Source organism: Prionailurus bengalensis, chromosome D1 (assembly GCF_016509475.1).
Source record: "Prionailurus bengalensis isolate Pbe53 chromosome D1, Fcat_Pben_1.1_paternal_pri, whole genome shotgun sequence".
In the NCBI taxonomy this organism is placed as follows: Eukaryota; Metazoa; Chordata; class Mammalia; order Carnivora; family Felidae; genus Prionailurus; species Prionailurus bengalensis.
The window spans coordinates 9,902,103-9,926,432 of NC_057346.1; the positions used below are offsets into that span (position 1 = coordinate 9,902,103).

The window sequence follows — 24,330 nt, forward strand, 5'->3', positions numbered from 1 at the left end:
CAAAACAAAACAAAACAAAACATTCCCCATCAAGTTTGAGCTCAAGAGAGGGTATCAGCCATCACACAGAAAAAGAAAGAAATCTCCTATTTCAAACAGCTGACCTTGTCTGGTCCCCAAGGCCTATCTGCCTAGGTGGGTACCCTTTACTGTTTTAAATGTCCATGTTCTGCAAATGTTTGCTTTTCATCTAATGACCTGCACAGGAGGAGCAATCAAAGGTATTCTAAGGCCTTTATATGGCTCAGCCTCTGCTACACGCTATTACTTTCCTTTGAGCCACCGTGTGGATAATGTGTCAGCATCTGACGGAGGGGAGCACTGTGCACACTCACATAGGCTTTGGGTTGCCTTTGACAAGGTCAGTAACTGAACAGAGGCAAAGTTAAGACTGTGTGTATGAAGTAGTTTGCTCATGTTTGGAACCCTGACAATGGGCAAATGGCTGGTAATTACACCTCAAAGTAGCTGCTACCCCCTTTCAAGCAAACACACACCTTTTACTACCTATGAATACTACCAAAGTCATGTTAAAGAGTAGTGACATTAACTGTGAGGAATTGACCTGTGGATCATTTCCCAACCCAGGAATCACTTTTGGGGTAGATGATGCACCGCCCATAAATTAAGGGCATGGTTTTCTCCAGGAAATTTTTGCCATTACAGCAATGTAACCATGCATTCTAAAGAGATATAGCTCAGGGGCACCTGGGTAGCTCAGTCAGTTAAGCTTCCAACTTCACCTTAGGTCATGATCTCAGTCCCTGGGTTCAAGCCCCATGTCAGGCACTGTGCTGACCCCTTAGAGTCTGGAGCCTGCTTCAGATTCTGTGTCTCCCTCTCTCTCTCTCTTTCTCTCTGCCCCTCCCCCGCTTGCACTCTGTCTCTCTCAAAAATAAATAAGCATTTAGAAAATTTTAACTGAAGAAATGTAGCTCAGAGATTTCCATTTACACAGGAATTTATACACCAAAGATTACTGCAAATACTGAAACAAATTAGCATCCTGGAAGAAAAGAAACGGTGAAATTTTCAGTGAGAATGGGCTGCCCCCTGCTGGACTTAGGGAAGTCTCTACAAGGGCACTGCATGCAGTCCGGCTGCCTCAGCAAGTTTTCAGAAATAACGATACTTGGAAGTAAAACAAAAACAAAACCGAAAAACAGAAACAAAAACAAAAACAAAACAAAAACAAAACCAAAAAAAACATGGCAACAAATTTAAACTTTGGTGTTATTTTTTTAGAGTATCTCCAGTAATCACAGACTGTAAAAACACAATCATAGAAAAGGCCCAAGTAGAGGGGAAAGGGCTGAGTTGAAAACAGCACTTAAGACTCTTTTGTAAATGTAGCACTGTAAAGCCAGCCTCCTTTTCCTACAGAACTCCACAAATATTTCACAGGCAAAAAAAAAAAATGAGAATATATTCTCGGAAATACCAGGGAAGCTTAAGAGACACGTATTGTCAATTAAGGCAAGAAAAAAGCAAGACCAACTGCTGAATGATATACATGGTGTTTTCTTGTTGATTGAGGGGGCACATTTCAGGTCATTTCTCTCAGAATGAGATTAACCTTTGCTCTCATGTCTGTGTGTGCATGTGGGGGTGGGAGGAGGGCAGCGGCTCCCAGAACCTTTGCCAAAGACCAGTGCGAGTAACAAAGGGGAAGTCTTCACTGTACATGCCCCAGAGCATAGTAGACGAAATCTACAAAGTAGGTTCGCCCAGTGTGCCCTGCGCAGGGCTAACTATCCACCGGCACGTTTTTTCACTCTGCTCACCAGAGCCACAGGTCCTTCTCTGAGTAGGCTGAGCAGCGCCGATCAATAGGGTCTGAACTTACAAGACCTTGAGTCTTCCTCAAGATAGGATCTGCCTGCTCAAGCACTCTCCTCCCCAGCCATCAATAAAATGGCACTTGAATGGGTCTGAAATGGCCAAAATTAGTCATTGCTCTTTTCCAGATGTGTTCCCATTTAAATGTGCTGAGAGGATCAATGAGAAGAGAACTGCAGTAAACTATGAACATTCATTAGTGTACATCAGCACCCTAGTAGTTACTTGTCTCCCAGAAAGCAGGGCCCAGAGAGAATGGGTAAGAGGGCAGGTAAAGTTTGGAAGTCAGAAAAAATAGAGAAAACATGGGGATGGGGGATGGGAGCGGTAAGAAGTGTACCTGGAAGTGTGCGTAGCCAGGGGCTGTAAGTGGAAAAGAACAGCAAACATTTTGCCTACTCAATTACCTTTGATCTTTGGTGTGACTGCCTTCCAGCCTCTAATAACAATTGCGGTGGATATTAGAAAACCACATAAAAAGGTTTTTTAAAATAAATGCCAGGGCCCATCTGTAGCTACTAACTCAGAATTCCTTGGGGGACTCAAGAAGATAGGGATGATTTTTTAAATGGTCTCCAGTGAGCCTCTCCTGCAGCTGTGGTTGAGAATCACTGCTCTGTAGGTCACATCTTCTCCAGCACTGAGTGTGATGCTGCGGAAGCAGCTAGTAAGCAGACCAAAAAGCACACCCTTCTCATTTGCCAATTTGAGATTCAAGAATTAAAACGGTAAATACAGGGCAATGTCTCCAGTTCTGCAGGCCAATCAAGATCAAACTTATTTTAAGTCACACGTCAGAGCCATCAAGAGTCCGTTGTTTTTACTTCTATCCCCAGGCATGTAACAACGGAATAAGCAGCCCAGAAACTGGATGCAAAAACAAGAACAAAAAGCCCTACCGTTCAAAAGTAGTTTATGAAGATACCTAAGGTTCACTTAAAACATTTAAACATTCCTACTCAGGTAAAAAGCTATTTAATCCAATTGTTAATTTAATCACAAACTATTCTAAGAAGAATAGTCACTTCCATGGAGATGTCAGTCATTACATCTTCCAAATCATGTCACTACAATTCTGTCATCTCATATCCCTTATCTAAATTTGCTTCATTTTATTCATCAAATCTGTTAGTTATAATTTCTTTCAATGTCAGGTCTAGGTTGAACTGCACAGCTGAAGAGAGCCAAAACAGCCTTCAGTTTAAAAATACAAAAATCACTCACACTGGGCAGTGGCGGGGGTAGGGGAAGGGGGAGGGCCTGGGTGGTTCAGTGCGTTAAGCATCCAACTCTTGATTTCGGCTCAGGTCATCATCTCATGGGTTGAGGAGTTCAAGCCCTGCTTGGGATTCTCTCCCTCTCTCTCTCTGCCCCTCGTCTACTTACTCGCAAAATAAAATAAACATTTAAAAACAAATAAAATTAAAATTTAAAAATCACTCACTACTTGGTATTATTGAATTTTTTTTTTTTTTTTTTTTTTTTTAGTTTATTTTGAGGGGCACCTGGATGGCTCAGTTGGTTAACAATCAGACTTCAGCTCAGGTCATGATGTCACTGTCCATGAATTTGAGCCCTGAGTCAGGCTCTGTGCTGACAGCTCAGAGCCTGGAGCCTGCTTCAGATTCTGTGTCTCCCTCTCTCTCTCTGCCTCTCCCCACTCGCACTCTTTCTCTTGCTATCTCAGAAATAAATAAACATTAAAAAAAGGGTTTTTTTTTTAAAAATAAAGTTTATTTTGAGAGACAGAGCATGAGTGGGGGGGTGGGGGGAGGAGGGGGGAATCCCAACCAGGCTTCACTCAATCCCAAGAGCTCGATGTGGGGCTCAAACCCACAAAACCTAGAGATTGTGACCAGAGCCAAAATCAAGAGTTGGGTGTTAACCTACGGAGACATCCAAGTGCCCCAATATTATTGAATTTAAATGTATCACTACAAAGCCATCCTGCAGTTAGACTTCCTTTTCCTAGCAGGGCTGATAGGAATGGAGCACTTCTTCACACCTGGAGGGGAAGCTTTCTGCCCCAAACTAGTTCAGAAGGTCTCCTGAGCAAAGACTGACCTTCCAAAATCAAACAGAGATATTCAGTAAAGGTACCAAATCTCCTTTTAGAAAGTACTCTGAGGAATCTGCCTTTGTGTGTGTACTTCAAGAGAATTCCTTAAATATGCACAATATTGAGTCTCATTTACATCTTCCAAATTGCCCTTTGAGTAACAGACGGCTTATAACTTGCTTTATTTTCAAAGGTCTAAAAATCAGCCACATTGAAAGCATAAGTTGTGTATTAGTTGCAAGTGTCTTTTGGCTCTTCCTTCTTGCTTATCAATGAACATGGGTATTACCAAAATGTTCAGGGAACCGTGTTGAACCCTGGGAATACATGGGAGTGTGATATGGTCTTTGCCGCTTGATGTGCCAACAATATTCTTGAAAGACAGGTTTACAAAGATAACACGTCAAGGTTCCATGCCATTAGTAAAGACACTGGGTACTCATGAAGGGTGAGGAAAGGAAGTAATCCTCAAGCCTAGAACAGCTTCATAGAAGAGGGGGAGACTCAATCTGGCCTGAAAAAGACTAACAGAAAGAATGAGGACATTCTAGGCACCCCCACCCCCCAAAAAGAAAGAAATTAATTAAGGCTGTGGACTTCTCCTGGAATTATATTGGTAGAGCACCCTTCTCTAAAAGGACTTTAAAGAAATGAAATGAACCAAATTTTGTGGGCATTTTGGGTCCTATGGAAAGAAAACAGATAACCTATCATTTAAAACCAAATAGCTACTAGAAATTACTGGCTATAGGTGCAAGGCAGGGAAATGATGTTAGGAATTCATTCACAAAAAAGTTTTTACTAATCCTGACAACCTCCAACAAAGGGGGAAATTACCTAAGTGTTAAATACTATCAGATCCAGGATACCTGGGTGGCTCAGTCGGTTAAGCATCTGACTCTTGTTTTTGGCTCAGGTCATGGTCTCACGGTTCATGAGATCACACTTCACACAGGGCTCCATGCCAACAGCACAGAGCCTGCTTGGGATTCTCTCTGCCTCTCCTCCACTCATGCATGCGCTCTCTCAAAATAAACATGAAAAGAATGTTTAAATAAATATTAACCAAACATTAAAAACAAAGGTGGGGGGGCCCTGGGTGGCTCAGTCAGTTAAGTGTCCAACTCTGGCTCAGGTCATGATCTCAACAGTTCATGAGTTCGAGCCCCTCATCTGGGTCTGTGCTGACAGTGCAAAGCCTGGAGCCTGCTTCAAGTTCTGTGTATCCCTCTCTCTCTGCTCCTCCCCTGCTCACACTCTGTCTCAAAATAGATAAAAATTAAACAATTACCAAATCCACACTTCTATGAATATTAAGACTATCACAGTCCAGAGATTTTTAATCGAAAAACCTAAGATGGATCTGGAGACTATTACTTTTTACGCACAACACTGACACATTCAAGTGATTCCCACTATGCTTGGTTTTTCCACAAGTACAATAAAACTAATCCTCACTGACTTTCACAAATAAATGCCTCTTCCTGGAGTTTTCAGAAGAAACATTCTGTGCTATTTGGCCTTTAAGAAGGCAGGGTAGGGGAGATGCTGGGGCTCCTGGGTGCCTCAGTCATTTAAGTGTCTGACTTTGACTCAGGTCATTATCTCACAAGTTCATGGGTTTGAGACTCACATCGGGCTCTGTGCTGACAGCTCAGAGCTTGGAACCTGCTCTGAGATTTGGTGTCTCCCTCTCTGCCCCTCCCCTGCTCACGCTGTCTCAGTGTCTCAAAAATAAATAAACGTTTAAAAAAAAATTGTTTTTAAAGAGTAGGGGAGATGCAAGGAGTGGAGTTTCAACCTCCACCAAAGATTTAAAAGCTAGAAGCAAACGAGAAGATACCAGCCTAAGAAAGGAAAATCAAATTGCCAAGATTTATTTAACTTTTTCTTTTACAGAAAACACATGTACGCGACATAAATAGTGACACGTGGAATAAAGTACAGGGATCAGGAAGACAAATGAACTGGACAAGACTCTTGCATCAACACTGTACTGCTTCCTGATTTCATGTGCAGCATGAATTACATGGTAATGTATGTACTGGAAAAATTAAAGGCAACATTCATTGAGATTTACCAAAACACCAGAGGGCATCTGAAATCTCATCTTTCTGTTGCAAAAGAATAAAGCTGAGCATACGTCCATCTATCCATTTACTCAAGGCATTTAATGTAGTAACATAAGAATGAATTAACACATGAGCTTTAATAGGCTGTGGAGGCAAAGTTTAAATTGTGTCTCTTTTCCCTCTTCGAAAAAAAATAACTAAATTAAAGCAGAGGTGCCTGACACTGGCTAGAAGACAGCATAATCACAGTGAATTCTTATTTCAAATCCCACGAAATGCAAAAACACAATAAACGATTGCCACTAGTGTTTTGTCCCAACAGTCACTCCAGATGTAGTAATGCTACAAAACCACATGAGTTTTTAAGGTTCTTTCCCAGAACTCTAAACCAGCAAAAATGTCCCAAGTAAATGGTTGAGATCAAGAACCACCCTGATTTAAAACAATGTTTCTAAACTTCAATTCAATAATAAAGAGTATGGGCTCCCATTTTCTGTGATTATCCCAAGAGATTAAAATGACTAGTCTTCTGTTTTATCAGATGACAGCCCTCAGGTGCCAGGTACACTTTGATAATAGATGCCTAGCACACTGTCTGGTTCAGTAATGGGACTCAGTGTCGTAAGACCTGGGGTTCAGATCAAGCTGCTTAAGATCAAGAGGTTGGGGGAGCGCCTGGCTGGCTCAGTGAGAAGACCATGTGACTCTTGGTGCTGGGGCTGGGAGTTTGAGACCCACATACAGATTACTAAAAAATAAATAAATAAAATTTAGAGATCAGAAAGCCCTGAAACGGTCAAGTACACCTACTCCCTCATTTAGCTCCATAATCAAAGTTTATTACAAATAATAAACAAAGTCCTCCGTATTTCTCAATACACCACAATCTGTGAAAAGACAAGTACCTCAGATACTTTATCCTTAAAGTGAGCAGAGCAGTTAGCTCATGCTAAACACAGATCCTCTGGAGGAGAAATACTTGTCTGACCAGGTGTTTTGAAACTCTTTTTCCCAGGCAAAGCTGGCTTCCCTGTATTGCTGAGATGGAGACTTTTCAAAAATGTGTTTATATAACATCACATGAAAAATACTCATTTTCAAAATGAACAACATTCGTTTTTACATCCCTTACCCACAGCATTTGGCACAGTGTTCCACAATGTATTGTGCTCTCACTAAAGATGTACCTAGAACAGAGGAAACCAAAACCAGGTTTTAAAAGGGATAGGAGCAGATATCCCCAAGGAATCCCTTGATCAATCATGACCTTTTTTTGTGCTCTATTACAGTAAGTCCTCACTCAGAAGGATTTTTTTTTTTTTTAGACATGCAAGGTGAGTAAAGAGACCATCACTGTATCACTTTGATTAGGAAAAAAGCTACTCACCATGGACCTCCATTATGGGACTCTTATTTTCCTGCAAAAAGTAGAAGGCTTTAGCCACTGTGGAGACAGCACATGGTTACTGCAGGTGTGGCAAGACATTTCACTGCAAATTCTCTACCCTGTAGTCAGACCACATGTGCCAATATTTGCCTTGGAAAGCAGTAACCAAGTATGGAGAATTAAATACCAGAAATCTTTAAAGCAGCAAGTGGAACCCCAATTTATCTTCACTCTCCAGTTACTGTTCAGTACTGTCTAGACCTATTTCCTCTCCAGCGCTTCAACCTCAGTCTGGAAATTCCATGAGAGGGATCCCGACGAGGAGGAGACTTTTTGTATGTTGACTAGCCATTTCTTTCCCTATGACTTCCTTTCTCTTCTCTTGGGATCAGTTCCTGTTGAAAAGCCCTTCTCTTTGAAGAATGGAAGATGAAAGCTCTGAAAAATCTCTTCATCCTCTCTGCAGATTACTAGACATAATTACCTTTACAGAAATAAGGCACCTATAATATGACCCCAGATTGATTATGTAGAAATGAAACTGATAGGAGATTCTGTGTGGCTGCAAAAGAGCAGGACTTCCAAACATGAGCACAACTTTCCAGACACAGGCTGGGCCGCATCATGGGGCACTGCTGTGATGGTCTAACCCACAGGCAGAATGGAGGCTCTGAAGAACTCAAAGAAACACAGATAAAATTCTTCCTTAAAATAGAAAGTTACATTATCAGTCAGGTCTCTAGCCAACACCATCGCTCTGTCTTCCAATGTCTTCGGAGTCAAGAGAGGAAGTATGGAAGAGCTTTAGGTAAGAAGTTCAGGAACCCACGTTCTAGTCCCAGCTCTGTTACTTACTGTGGCCTTGGGCAAGCCACTTGCCCTTCCCCACCACCCCCCCAAAGCCTGTTTCATCACCTATAAAATGGGGACCAAACCACTTGTCTTGTCTGCCTCACACTGTGACCGTGAGGACCAAACGAGATCATGTGAAAGTACTTTGTAAACAGTGAGATACTGTACGTAAAGTAACAGTATATACTCATTACACTTTAATTAAGTCCTTATCATTACCTATTTGACTAGAAGTGCCCCATGCAGAATGTGCTTTGCAATAGATAGACTCAAAAATACGTGCTGTAAATATACAGTGGCCTTTTCCACTAGGGTTCTTTAAAAAAAGGGGGGGGGGCGGGAATTCATCAATAGCCTCAAAATACATTACTTAAAAATGTGAGGTCATCCAAGCCTACCTACCAAGTGATCGAATTAATTTTCCCCAAATATGTCCTATACAGTTATGGTCTACTCTGATGATGCTTTTATACAGAAAAGTCTGGAATTCAAGAAACAGCATGCGAAAACTTAACACAGTTTGTTGTATAGGAAATAAACTGAGAATAAGAGGCATCCTACGTAATGAAATTAGATTACAGTTCCTCAAATGGTTGCCTTTTTCCTGAGATATCTCCAGGACAGGGTCCTCGTCCTGTGAAGTGCTTTAGAGAAGCTTAGTCCTGCACGAGGTGAAAAGGACATGTAGGTTGGCAATTAGGCTGTGCTCATTTTCAGCACTAGGACTTGAGTAAGGTCGGCTAAGAGCTGCCAAACAGCTTTGGTGGAGAAGCCTGTGTGGCCCAAAAGAGGCTTGCTAGTTCTCAGATGCCAGGCCAGAGTATGGAGAGAGAGTTTAATGCAGCCATCCAGTTCAGGGATTTTCAATTCTTCCTGTAAGGTGGCTCTGCTCTTCTCCGGTCTAGTAAATATTGAACAGAAGAAAAACAGTAAGATGTAGAGCAACATACCTACCAGACGTTAAGGCCTTTTTCTGCCTAGCTGCAAAAAGTTCACATGCAGAACAGAGACACAGCAAGACATGAATGGGAATTACTTTGACCAGCCCAAAGCACCCAGATTCTAGAATCCTGTGTCAGACAGCCTTTATTACAAACGTTACAAATGATGACGTGGAGGGCGTCCTGTCAGTGCAATCACTAGTTAACAGGATGGTCGTCCTTTGGGGTCACAGGCGTGTTGCTAACCTCCACTTTTCTTCCTGATTTGCTTTGCTTTCCGGGGTTTGAGGATGGTGTAGTTTGCATATGCTGTATACTGATCTGACAGGAAGGGGACATAGAATGCCCGCAGCAACTTTGAAGATCTGAAAAACAAGAAAGAAGAAAAAAGAATTCTATCGTTTGAGAGAATTTACTAGCAGTGTTGAAAATGATGAACAGAAGTTAACTAAACATGGCGGTGAGGATCATATCCTGTATATGTAGCAAAGAAAAACCTGTCCTTTAACTACTAGATCATGAAAACAGACTTAATCAAGACCAAGTACCTTGTTACCAACACCGAAAAGACAGTGCCCCTAACAAGCCACAGAATATCCTTCAGAACAGCCCGAGGCCTTCCCTTTGCAGAGAATATGCCATAGAAAAGCTCCAGGTCAATCAAAGGACTGCTATTACTGGAATAAATTCTTAATACCCAAATGGTTTCTGCCTTCCGCCAAATGCCCAAATGATTCTGATTCCAGTTCTAAGTTTCCCTAGAGAGAGAAAGAAAACTACGTGCAGGGCTTCCTGTGCACAGTGTGCCGGCAATGCCTGAGTCAGAGAGGGAGTGTCCCCACAAGCGCGTGTCCCCGGCAGGCTGGAATATGCCCACTTGTGACTAAAACATACAAATAGCTCCAAATCTGAATTTCTCACGAGCTTCGGAAGAATGTGAAAAATGCCTCACGTCACTGAGCACTCACTATTGGACAAGCACTGGAAAAAGTGCTCACACTTCTTGAGATATTTAATCCACCCAATTACCCCAGGAAGAAACTGATACTATCCCTACTTTATAGTGGGCAGCTGAGGCTCAGGCAGACGGATTTGCTCAGGGTCACACCATAAGTGATGGAGCCCTCACTCAGACCCAGATCTGATTACGGATTGTGCACTTTTAACCTGCACCAGGGCATATCCCACATCCCAGAAACGGGCGGACCAAATTCATCACTTCCTAGAAAATGTGGCAGTGGTAGTTTCAAATTCTATATGAAGTCTTACTTCTTGACTATGCTTCTGGAGTCTGAAAATCAAAAGTTGGCCCAGTTACCGCCACCCTAAATGAGGCAGCTGAAGAGTGCTCCGCTGGCAGTCCTCTTCCAGACTCTAAACTTGTAAATGTCATGTCAACGTGGCATTTGTACTGGCAGCCTGCCCCTGGGTTTGGCAGACTCCCGCAGTGCCTGCACACAATGATATCGTGCTTGGCATACACACCTCGTAGATTCTCCCCAAATGGGACGCTGGCAGTGCTCGGTGCTCAACAGAGACGTGCTTGACTTCAACAGCTAACAGTTCGAGGGCTTTGATAGAAAAGAGGCTTAGAAGAGAGACACCCGAGATAAAGCGGGCCTGCTAACAGAACGAACAGGAGGGGGGGGCACCCACCTCTGTCAGAAAGCAGCTAGTTTATTCTTTCTGCCCATGCTGCACAGATAGGGGGAAGGTCAGAACAGAAAGCCATAAGCCAAAGCAAACTCCTGTGAGCTTAAGTGTAGTAAAGACACGCTAAGACTAATTAAGTGTCATTTCCGTTCCAGTGGACTCCGCAATAAGATCTCTGTGAGCACAGTCCACGTGTATTTCCGGCCAGCTCAGTCCTTCAGGCTCCAGGAGAACATTAGGGCTGCTGGGCCCACTTTGAGTTTTTCACTTTCTTTTCTGAACAATTCCTTACTACGTGGGAAGGCTGTTATTTCATGATTTTGTTTTAGCGTCTTCCTAAGAACAAAGAGAAATTATACTTATTTTTAAAAATAGAATAAAACTAATTCTATCTTGTAATTACATATGGGTCCACTGCAACCTTTGATAAATTTAAGCTGTATTATAGGATCTTGGTAGGGTTTTTTTTTCCCCTCTATCTCATGTTATTTGCAACTTTTTTTTTAAACGAGTAAGACAAAGGAAAATGATGAAATCACCAAAAAGGATGATACAAAAATAATCGCTATTGCATCATCCTGCAATTTTCTCATTGCATTACCCAAAGTATTGTATCATCTTTCAATGGGTAGAAAGACCTGAGACGCCATCTTGGTAGTCTGCTTTTAGCTTTCATTGAACACAGATGAGAATTGAGAATTTTAAAATTTTCTGTCCATAAGGCCAATAAGAAGACGACAGACAGAGGGACACATGTCACAATCATTAGAGAAATCAGAAGATGGACACAAAGAGACAAAGGGCAGCAGCACCTGAAATGCTATCGTGGATGGGGACACTGACCCTAAGAAAAACTTGAGCTCTTGAGTCTTCAGATGACAACATACTATACGGTATCTAAGGAGGAATCTTCTCAAACTCAAGAACTGATGAGTGAGCAATAGATCTCTCAGAACAAAGAGAAAACAAGGGACTCTCATTCACTTAGTCATTCCACAGGAAGGACTTATTCAATATTTTGCAACGAAAACCTGCTGGACCATCCTGTTATGCTAAAAGGGTGCAGGATGAAATTCTTTCATCTTTTGTGCCGGGGTCCAAATTTTACTTGATACAGTTCATAAATGGACAAATGCCGAAGACAGGTTAGTATACAAAGGTGACTGGAAAGTATAGATGAGAAACAAACGTGCAAATTCAATGGATCATTTGACGTTTAATATATTCAAGAATGAAAATGTCTGAATTATGGAGCCAAGAACATAGCTATACTCTCTTTAACAAAATTATGAGCCATTAAAGTTTTAAAAAATTCTAGTGTTACGTTTTGATGTTGCAAGAGTGAGAAGAACCAGGAGTACTAAGTTAGAACCTACTGGAGGTAGATTTAAAGTCGGGGACCAGTGTTTTCAAGACGGATATATTCCAGGTTCACGCATGACAAATGGTTTCAGAGACATCCATTTCAGGTGTGTATCTATCTAGGTACATCTATTCCAAACGAGGAGAACCTGGAACCAAGTGTCAGGGTCGCTACATTTAAATTATTAAGATTTTAAATGAAGAGTTTATCTATCCTCTTATTTACATAAGCTATTTATAAAATAAAGTAAAAAATGTAAAAAATGAAAAGTGTCTATTGAACCAAGATACTACATGGTGATGGAGTATTTTTCTTGGTGTGCTGATAGGTCATGCCCAGAAATTCTAAAAGAGATCTTGGGCCATAAGTGGGACATCACCAAAAACACTGACTGCCCTGAAATAGAAGAAGGGCCACTATACATGACTGTTGAATGCAAAAGGCATTGAGAAAAGGTAAAAAGATAAAGGAGATTGGGAAAAAATATTTGTAATACATCTGAGAGGATTAGTAGCTAGAGTATGTAAAGCATTCCTGCAGTCAAGGATAAATGACTCCATGAGGAAAAATGACCAAGAATATGAACAAAGAAAAGAAACATAAATGGCTAACTATATATAGAAAGTAATATTCAATTTTACCAGTAATGAGGGAAATGTAAATTTAGGCACAATTTTTCAATAATCAGGTTTGCATGAATCAAAAAGTCTAGTAGCATCAAACAATCAAACACCAGTGAGGATTTAGGAAATAGATACTGTCAAAGTGAAACATGCAAAGCCACTTGGAAAGGCAATTTTAACAATATTAAAACAAAAAACTATGCAGTCCCTATGAAAAGGGTTTTATCTTATACTTTATGCCATACTGCTTTTTTAACAACCTACTTTGTTTTCCATTTGTTACAACAGAAAATTTACAACATATACAACAGTAGGCGAAACATACTACATATAATAGTTTTTAAAAACCAGTAGACGGATTTTTAAAATAAATATCAAATCCTTAAACAACAACAACAACAAAAAAATCCTATGTGCTTACTATGTGTAGGGCTTTGGGTACTGTCCCTGAGCACACCAAAGTTTCTGTTCTCAAAGAGCTAGTGATCTACGTGGAAGAAACAATATAAATGATACGTAACCATGGCACAGCATTTCCTAACTAAAAAAAGGTGATACCAAAGTTCAAAGTGATAATAGACACAGTGAGAAGCGAGGACAAACACTGAGGATTGCATGGGTATGGAAGACACATTTACTGTATCTTAATTCATTTCACCCATCCAGCGTTTCCAAGATATACTAAACAGAAAGGCAACTTGCCCTTTCATAACCAAATCTACAGCCCTTTTAGGTTAAATGCTCCTTCTTAAGAAAAACCTGTACAGCTATATACTTCCCTCTTATGACCACCTTTGCTGGATCCCAGAGGTTTTGGGCTGTTGTGTTACTTTCATTGCCTTCCATGTACTTTTTAATTTCCTTTTTAATTTCTTGGTTAACCCATTTTCTTCAGTAGGATTTTTTAACCTCTAAGTATTTGTTGTCTTTCCAAATGTTTTCTTGTGGTTGATTTCGAGTTTCATAACACTGTGGTCTGAAAATATGCCCGGTATGATCCTGATCTTTTTGAATTTGTTGAGAGCTGATTTGACCCAGTATGTGATCTATTCTGGAGGATGTTCCATGTGAACTTGAAAAGAGGGGCGCCTGGGTGGCGCAGTCGGTTAAGCGTCCGACTTCAGCCAGGTCACGATCTCGCGGCCCGTGAGTTCGAGCCCCGCGTCAGGCTCTGGGCTGATGGCTCAGAGCCTGGAGCCTGTCTCCGATTCTGTGTCTCCCTCTCTCTCTGTCCCTCCCCCGTTCATGCTCTGTCTCTCTCTGTCCCAAAAATAAATAAATGTTGAAAAAAAAATTTAAAAAAAAAAGAAAAGAATATGTATTCTGTTGCTTTAGGATAAAATATTCTCAATATAACTGTTAAGTCCATCTGGTCCAGTGTGTCAATGAAAGCCACTGTTTCCTTGAATTTCTGTTTAGATGATCTGTCCATTTCTCTAAGTGAGGTGTTAAAGTCCCGTACTATTATGGTATTATTATCATTGAGTTTATGTTTGTGATTGATTTATATATTTGGGTCTTCCACGTTGGGAGCATAAGTGTTTACAACTGTTAGATCTTCTTGGTGGGTAGACCTCTTAATTATGATATAATGTCCTTCATCTCTTTTAACAGTCTTTATTTTAAAATCTAGTCTGATATCAGTATGGTTACTCTGGCTTTCTTTTGGTGACCATTAGCACGATAGATGGTTCTCCATTCCCTTACTTTCAATCTGAACATGACTCTAGGTCTAAAATGGGTCTCTTCTAAAGAGCAAATAGATCTTGTTTTCTTATCCATTCTGTTAACCTATGTCTTGTGATTGAAGCATTGAGACCATTGACATTTAGAGTGAGTACCAAAAGATCTGAATTTATTGCCATTGTGTTGCCTGTAAAGCTGGAATTTCTGGTGGTGTTCTCTGGTCCTTTCTAGTCTCTGTTGCTTTTAATCTTTTTTTTGTTTTGTCTCAACTTTTCTCCTCTCAGAGAATCCCCTTAAAATTTCTTGCAGGGCTGGTTTAGTCATCACAAATTCCAGCACTTTTTGTTTGTCTAGGAAACTATCTCTCCTTCTATTTTGAATGACAGCCTTGCTGGATAAAGAATTCTTGGCTGCATATTTTTCCAACTTAGCACGTTGAATATATCCTACCACTCCTTTCAGGCCTGCCAAGTTTCTGTGGATAGGTCTCCTATGAACCTGATCTGTCTTCCCATACAGGTTAAGGACTTTTTTTCCCTTGTTGCGTAATTCTTTGTGTATTTTGTGAATTTGACTAAGATATGCCTTGTTGATTATTGGTTTTTGTTGAATCTAATGGGAGCTCTCTGTGCTTCTTGGATTTTGATGTCTGTGTCTTTTCTCAGGTTAGGAAAGTTTTCTGCTATGATTTGCTCACATAAAAAACCTTCTACCACTTTTTCTCCCCATTTTCTGGGACTCAAATGATTCGGATGTTATTCCTTTTTTAGTGAGTCACTGAGTTAATTCTTGTATCGTGCTCTTTTACCTTAGTTCCTTTTTCAGCTTCATTATTCTCCATAACTTTGTCTTCTATATCACTGACTCACTGCTCTGCTTCATCCATCCTTGCTGCTGTGGTATCACAAGTGCATCTCAGTGATAGCATTTTTTAATTTCGTCCTGACTAGACTTCACCTCTTATCTCTGCAGAAAGGGATTCTATGCTTTTTTCAACCCCAGCTAGTATGCTTACTATCATGGTTCTAAATTCTAATTCAGACATCTTGCTTCTACTCATGTTAAGTCCCTGGCTGTCATTTCTTCCTGTTCTTTCTTTTGGGGTGAATTCCTTCATTTTGTCATTTTGGAGGAAGAAAAAGAATAAAAATTAAAAAAAATAAAAACACCACCAAAAAATCAAATAAAGGAAACTAGCTCCTAGGTATAGTTTGGTCTGGGTGTTGAAAGAAGCTTGATTGCATAGAGGAAAAAAGTAAAGAAAAAGAAAAAAAAAGTAAAAGTTGTTTAAAAATTCAGAATATGTATACAATAAAATAGAATTAAATGAATTGGAGAAGGTAAAATAGAATAAAAAATAAATCCCCAAAAAATAGTAAAAATTTTTAAAAATTTATATAAAAAATGGAAAATAAAAATGTTTTCTCTTTCTGTATCCAAGAACACACACACACACACACACACACACACACACACACACACACAACAGATGGACCAGTGAAAAGAAAGAAATCTGAATGAAATTACATCCAGATTCCCCTAGAAGTCAAACTATGAAGCACTTTATATTCCACACCCTAAGCAGGCAGAGGGACTTGTGGTGGTCCTCTAGGGCTTGTTTGGTACAGTTGGGCAGGGCTTGGTGTAGTAGCTCCATTCTCCACTAGGTGGTGCTACTTAGCTTACTGGGGTGGCTCAGTGTGGCACATGTGCCCATGTATGCACATGCGTGGGAGAGGTGAAAATGGCATCACCCAGATTCCCAGTCTCTAGCATCAGAACTCTGTGCTCTACCTGACTAGCAATCAAGCACCCCTCATTCGTCTCCAGCTTCTGTCTACTCCCCGCTTCTGTAGTGTCCATGTCCAAGCCATTAGCCTTCCAGGCAGCAGTGCCCTCATGAATTTTATCTCAGATGGGCTTTCCAAACCCCTCACTTCTGAGGGCCCTGCGGCTTAGACCCTCTCCAACCCTCTAGGGGAGAGTCTCACCAAGAAATGGCCAGATGCCAGGTTGCCCCTGGGAACATGCCTACAATCACGCTGCTATAGACACTCAGAGGTTGTGGCTGGATGCTGGTTTGCCCCAGAATAAGTTTGTGCGTAGCAGCAGCATTTCAGGGATTATGGTAAACACACAACCTGCATCAGGTTTCACCACACCCTGGTGTTTTTGTTTCAATACCACAATTGTATTCTCTGAGGTCCACTGGGACCTTTGCCTGTGGTGAGACCGTGCCAAATGCCCTCCTTGCAGGGTAGCAGGGGAACCGCTTCCCTCCGTGTGGCTCACAGACCCCTCAGACCTCGCTGCCTGCTCCTGGGGATTTGCTCTTCTCACCAGGGGACAGCCAGGTATTGGGCTGTGGGATTCCCAATGCTGCTCTGCCCTGTATAGAGTCCTAATGATATCGAAACCCTCTCCTTCCTCCTTTCTCCCCTTCTTGTTCAGGCACTTATGGGTGCTTCGACTTTCTCTCTAGCTTTCAGGGGACTGTTTTTCCTGTACTCTCCCCCCTCCCCTTTCTCTGTCCTCTGTCCACAAATACCACTCCCTACCCTCCATGGCTTCTCTCTCACCCTCTCACCTCTCCGCACTGCATACCTGCTGAGTTCTTTGGCTCAAGTTATGCAGATTGTTGTTAACCTTCAGATCTATTTTCTAGGTGTGCAAAATGGTTTGATGCTGATCTAGCTGCATTTCAGGGATAAGAAAAGCCAAGAACTTCCATGCTCTTCCGCCAACTTGACACCCTCCTCAACAGGTCTTGAAACCATCCTAGGAAACCCTAGGTTTCCATTTCTATCAGTTAATCTCTTTCGGCGTACCTTATTTGTTTATTACACTCCTCACAATTTTTAATTATACATTTATTTGTTGGCTAACTTGTTTATTTTCTATCCTGCACACCCTCCACCAAAGATCTCTGGGACCAAGTCTGTTTTATTTACCAACAGTACAGTGTCTGGCATATAGTAAGTGCTGAAGAAAAAACGTTGAATGGATGGATGAATGGAAAGCAGGGAGGCAGCAAGACAGAAAGAAGAGAGTGACACAGGGATTTTATACAAATGAGACCTGACTTCAGTTCGGTTCAGCCACCAGTGACTGAGCACCATGTCAAACAATGGGTTAGAAAAACAATGGTGGACAAAAGATTGCTACTCTCGATAGGGAATTTAAACTCCAATCGTCTGTGTGGTTTGCAATAACCATGTTGCCAAGGCCAAACATGGGTCTGACTTGGAAACATCAAGAGATCCACAAAGCATCTGATTGTGCCATGCTTCATCAGGGTACAATCCTAAGAAATTCAGCATCAAATTCTATCACGTGTTCAAGAAGTAAGAAGGCCTTTCTACTTAAGCCTAAAACACAAAACTATATAAAAGATGGCGACCCTCTATAAGTAGAAGCTAAGAACAATCTATCATCAGAGATTGGTATTGGGGGAAAAAAACCTTATGAGAAGATGAATCTTCTTTTCTCCTACAGAATCTGCTTGTAGTCTTTAAGAGCACTGTCTACCTTTCATATCTACAGCCACTACTATCTTCTAGAAGATCTATAAACAGTCAATCTACACACCTCTGTATGTGTATAATGATTTTTTTTTTTTTTACACTCAAAGACAAGTTGGCTTGAATTCTTCACTTCTAACACCATAGCTGCTGTTCTAAATTTCTTACCATCAACAGTTTTAATATGTTAAGCACGGCTGGGTCATTTTGAACTGTTTTAGTGTTGCTGGAAAAAGGGAAATCAAATTGGTTATTTGCCTTTGTGAAAGAAAAGAGCAGTTGAGCACTGGAATAATGTGTGCGTGTACACTCACAGACCTGGAAACAAAGATCAGACTGAAATACAAATGAGAACAAAACTAATGTCTATCAAAACTCCTACAACAATGTCTGTAATGATGTGAAACACCAAAGTATTGCCCTAGGGAAGCACAGGAAGCATAATTTAGGGAGACACAAAATACGTGCCTCAGTCATGGAAGCCGACTTCCCCTCTCCCAGTGAGAAAGTCACTCAAGCAATTCAAGGATGAAATAGACATGGACAAAGCAATTGCCTGAATAGCATAATTAGCTGACAGCTCAGAATGTTTTCTAATTCAATTACCAGCCCTATTTATCAGGGCCAGGCCACGCTCTGCCATGGAGATTTCAATCTGCCCTTGCTGACGTCAATGGACGACTGCCTGACAGTTCAACAGGCATAAATGAAATGCTGGGTCAATTTTTCACGTTAAAAACAAAACGTCCTAGTCCTCAGGTTTTCTCTTTTATTTTTATCTATCCATCCATGCATCCAAACATCAATATCCCCGTGAACCTATAGTCTAAATACATCACCGGTTCTTTTTTAAAGCTGGCTTCCTCTCTTGGTCTCCATCTCTTGCTCTCCTGCACTCAGTTCATATTTCAGTGACTGATTTTCTGCAGTAGAGTGGGCCATTCACAGCTATCTCTAGTTCTGAAGAGATCTCAGAATCCCATCAAGGTTTAATTTTACCCACCCTCAACCTACAGTCCCATATCAAGCAATTTAAGAGCTTATCAAAAAGCTGGTATGCATCAAAAATGTAACAGTTCTGGGGCACCTGGGTGGCTCAGTTGGTTAAGCATCTGACTTTGGCTCAGGTCATGATCTCACAGTTTGTGGGGTCGAGCCCTTCGTCTGGCTCTGGGCTGACAGCACAGAGCCTGGAGCCTGCTTCAGATTCTTTGTCTCCCTGTCTCTCTGCCCATACTCCACTCACACTCTGTCTGTCTCTCTCAAAAATAAATATTTTTTTTAAATGTGACAGTTCTTTGATACTCTTAAGTAGGAAATGGGTTGAGGGACACTAATGTTTAGTCAGTACTGCAGAGTAGACATTTATCTCTTTTCCCAATAAGAGAGATGGACACAGGAGTTATGTGCTGGGTGCCATACTCCACTAGAACACCAGCTTCTTGAAGACAGAACTTCATCTAAGTGCTCAGTCTCCAGTTTTTAGGATGGTACCACAGAAAGAACTCAGTAAATCCTCTTCTGTGGGTGAAAGAATGACTATGCCCTGCCTCTTAAATGTGAGCATCTACTCTCACCTCCCTCACTTCAGGCAATATTCATCTTCTAAAAGAAAAAGCAATTATCAAAAATAATACAAAGCTTTTTTTTTTCTCTTCTCTTCCCAAACAATTCAGTCCTAAAGACATCAGATTGGTCTAAACAAAGCAGGGGCCTACAGTAGGAGGGTGGGGGAGGGCAGAAGCTATGATGGCCCATGGGATGTTCCAGCACAACTGACATGTAGAGGGCATCCATATTAGCAAAGCAAACATTAATGCAAAAGGTCAAGTAACCTCTCCAGGTCTCTGTTAATGTAAGATTTACTGAATGAAACTTTATTTCCAGCAGGCGTGTCCAACAGACCCTTGACACTCAATAAATAGATATATTCCCAGTTGCAACCTCCAAAGATCCATATCATGATCTGCAAGTTCACTGAGACACAAAGTGTACTCACAGCACTTCAAGACTGGTGTACAACTGATTCATGGCCCTGGTCAGTCACTTGACATGATACCATAACCTCTTGATAGTCACCTTTAGACAAAAATTCAGAATGAGGGGACTGAGAAAGAACTGGTATTAGGCAACTGGCCATTTTCTGACCTTTAGTCCCACCAAGGTGCTGGGAAAATGCTCTACACTCATCTGTTTTCTGTTTGATGGCTACTTAGATATGAAGGTATTATATGCTACACGCACCATTCTTGTGCAGAAGACACTACACAGCGTTCAAAAATGTTTCTGTCTCTCCTCTTTGGACCTCCTTTGGGCTATTTCTACGTGAGAACTAGTAAGTAACACTGGAAGCCACTTTAGGTAGAGGATTATTCCAGGGATGCAAAGATGGTTCAATATTCACAAATCAATCAATGTGATATACCACATCACCAAAATGAAAAAAAGCACATGATCATCTCTATAGTTGCTGAGAAAGCAACTGATAAAATTCAACATCCAATCATGATGAAAACTCCCAACAAAGTGGGTTTAGAGATAAAAATCTTTTGACACAATGAAGGCCATATATGAAGACCCCACTGCAAGGCGGAGGCCCACGTGGGGCTGTTGTTCAGCAGGCCCAACCTGGCTTTAGGCCCAGGGCCTCCCAGCCGGGGATTCGGCACCTGCACCCACCCAGCCGCTGCCAGCTCTCGTGGTGCACTGCGGCCTCCACTGCAGCATTCTACCTGGGTGGCTGGGCGGTCCGTGGGCAGCAGCGAGGCCATGCTGACCGACTATGGAGGAGCAGCAGACCACAATGAGCTGGAGGCTCTCGAGTCCATCCACCCCGACTCCTTTCACAGGCAAGGGTCTCTCAGCTACCCCCTCAAGCCCCAGTTCTGTTCATGTTCTCTCTCACCAGCAGTACAGCTGTGCTGTGAGGACAGGAAGGGGATGAGTGAAGAGCAGCTTGAGAGTGTCATTAACCAGTAGTATCAGAAAATCCACCCAGTTTCACCATTACTCTGACATCTGAGGCCTGAGAAAATGAAGAAACTGTCCAGGCTATCCCTCAAGTGAACATACAGTTAAAAATACCTAGATGAAGCCCTTCTATGAAATAATCTCCCAAGAAAATCTACAAGACAATGATGGCTCAGACATTTTAACACAATTAGCATTACAGGCAGAAGGAAACCATGATATGGTGATGATCTTTAGGGACAGCTGTGTGAGAAAAACTAAATGAAACAGATCAAATAAAAACCAGAAAAGGGGCGCCAGTGGGGCTCATTTAGTTAAGCATCTGACTCTTGCTTTTGGCTCCGGTCATGGTCTCATGGCTCATGGGCTCCAGCCCCGCATTGGGCTCAGTACTGACCATGCAGTGCCTGCTTGAGATATTCTCTCTCTCTCTTTCTCTCTCTCTCTGCCCCTGCCCAGTTCATATATGCTCCCTCTCTCAAAATAAATAAACATTTAAAAATAAACTGGAAGAGAGGAAACAAAACAGAAAAAGAAGCAGACAAAGCTGAAAGGCAATTATTTCATGGCACTCCTGTTACAAATGAGAAGTTGGAAGGCCAAGTTTGATGCAGAACTCTTAGAAATTAGAAAGAAATGAATGCAAGAAGGAGAATGAGCAGGCAAGAATAAATTAAGTGGGAAACAGCTATTTGAAATATTGAAACAGATCATCATCTTGACACATCTGCTACCCAGTTTTCAGAAGATGCTGCAAGCAGTAGAGGCGGATGAACCTCGCAGGAAATGGAGGACTTGGAGCCAGAGGATGACAAGGATGACAAAGATGAGTCAGAGTACAATCGTGCTGACCCAGAAGACACTGATCTGACAGACGAGTGGACTATCCCTAACTTCAGAGAGCCCAGACTGCCACAGTATCTGTGGCTGTGCTGAGGTGTTGATCTTTTACTGAGAAAAAATACTTTTCAAGAGAATATTCATCTGATAGCTCTCATCATTCAGCTTAATAAACTGACCTTAAAATTTCAACCAAAAAAAAAAAAAAAGAGAGAGAGAGAGAGAGAAAGAAGGAAAAAAAACCTACAGCTAATATCACTCTCAATGGTGAAAAACAGAGCTTTTCCTCTAAGATCATGAACAAGACAAGAATGTCCACTCTCACCACTTTTATTCAACACAGTACTGGAAGTCCTAGCCACAGCAACCAGACAAGAAAAATAAAAGGCATCCAAATTGGTAAGGAAGAGGTAAAACTTTCACCATTTGCAGGTGACATGATACTGTACACAGAAAATCCTAACAACTCTGCCAAGAAACTAATAGAGTAATAAATAAGTTCAGCAAAGTGGCTAGATATAAAATTAATACCCAGAAATCTATAGCATTGCTATACACTAATAACAAAGTAACAGAAAGAAAAATTAAGAAAATAACAGCATTTACAACTGCATCAAAAATAGTAAAATACCTAGGAATAAACTTAGTCAAGGAGAAAAAGACTTACATCCAAAAAACTATAAAACCGTGATCAAAGAAACTGAAGAGGATACAAACAAATGGAAATATCTACTAGGTTCATGTATTGGAAGAATTAACACTGTTAAAATGTCCATACTACCCAAAGCAATTTACAGATTCAATGCAATCCCTATCAAAATGCTAACAGCATTTTTCATAGAATTACAACAAATAATCCTTAAATTTGTATGGAACCACAAATGACCCCAAATAGTCAAAGCAATCTTGATAAAGAAAAACAAAAGTGGAGTAATCAGAAGTCCAGACTTCAAGTTACACTACAAAGTTCCAGTAATCAAAACAGTATGGTACTGGCACAAAAACAGATACACAAATCAATGGAACTGAACAGAAAACCCAGAAATAAACCCACGCTTATACAGTAAATCTTTGGCAAAGGAGTCAAGAAAATACAATGGGGAAAAGACAGTCTCTTCAACAAATGATGCTGAGAAAATTGGATACATACATGCAAAAAGAGGAAGCGGGACCACTCTCTCACATCATACACAAAAATAAACTCACCATGGATTAAAGATCTAAATCTGAGACGTGAAACTATGAAAATCCTAGAAGAGAGCACAGGCAGTAATTTCTCTGCTATCAGCTGTAGTAACATTTTTCTAGATACGTCTCCTGAGGCAAGGGAAACAAAAACAAAAATAAACTATCAGGACTACAGTAAAATAAAAAGCTTTTGCACAGCAAAGGAAATCATCAACAAAACAAAAGCGCAACCTATGGAATGGGAGAAGATGTTTGTAAATGATATATCTGATAAGGAGTTAATATCCCAAATATATAAAAAACTCATATAACTAAACATCAAAAAAAAATTTTTTTAAAGGGGCAGAGGACCTGAATAAATATTTGCCAAAGATGACATCCAGATGGCTAAGAGACACAGGAAAATATGTTCAACATCACCCATCATCGGGGAAATGCCTTATCAAACCACAATGACATGTCACCTCACACCGGTCAGAATGGCTAAAATAAAAAACACTGAAAACAAGTGTTGGCAAGGATGTGGAGAAAAAGAGATCATTATGCACTGTTGGTGGGAAAGTAAAGTGGTGCAGCCACTGTGGAAAACAGTATGGAGGTTCCTCAAAAAATTAAAAATAGAAATACCATATGATCCAGTAATTCCACTACTGGGTATTTACCCAAAGAAAACAAAAACACTAATTCAAAAAGATACATGCACCCCTAAGTTTACTATAGCATGGTTTACAATAGCCAGGATATGCAAGCAGCCCAGGTGTCCACTGACAGGTGAATGGATGAAGAACATGTGTTGCATATATACACAAGGGAATATTATTCAGCCATAAAAATGAAATCTTGCCAGGGCGCCTGGGTGGCTCAGTTGGTTGAGCATCTGACTCTTGATTTCAGCTCAGGTCATGATCCCAGGGTCATGGGATTGAGTCCCACATCAGGCTCTGAGCGGAGCATAGAGCCTGCTTAAGATTCATTCTCTCTCCTATTTCCCCTCTACCCCACTCACATGCTCTAATTAAAAAAAAAAAAAAAAAAAAGAGTAAACTTCAATTAAATCTTGCCATTTCTTATGACATGAATAGAGCCAGAGGGTATAACGCTATACAAATAAGTCAGTCAGAGAAAGACAAATACCCCATGATTTCTCTTATGTGGAAGTTCAGAAACAAATGAACAAAGGAAAAGAGAGAGAGACACAAGCCAAGAAATAAACTCTTAACACTATCCAGAACACACTGATGGTTACCAGAGGGGAGGTGGGGGATGGGTCAAATAGGTGCTGGGGACTAAGAGCATACTCACTGTGATGAGCAGTGAGTCATATATAGAATTACTG

General features: G+C 41.0%; 1 protein-coding gene across 5 annotated transcripts in view; it reads right to left on the bottom strand.

Annotated features, from left to right (window-relative positions):
* Positions 1-5,759: 5,759 nt before the first annotated feature.
* The window catches only part of ALG9 (ALG9 alpha-1,2-mannosyltransferase), a 93,440-nt gene continuing 74,869 nt past the window's right edge, over positions 5,760-24,330 (bottom strand). For 4 of the 5 annotated variants that reach the window (XM_043579295.1, XM_043579293.1, XM_043579296.1 and 1 more), the window contains 2 exons: positions 9,397-9,515; positions 5,760-9,110 (listed from right to left, as the gene is read on the bottom strand). In XM_043579295.1, the coding sequence (XP_043435230.1) occupies positions 8,906-9,110; positions 9,397-9,515 (324 nt within the window). In that variant the 3' untranslated portion in view covers positions 5,760-8,905. Of the gene's footprint in view, positions 9,516-24,330 lie in introns of all 5 variants that reach the window. The other variant, XM_043579297.1, reaches the window with a different exon arrangement.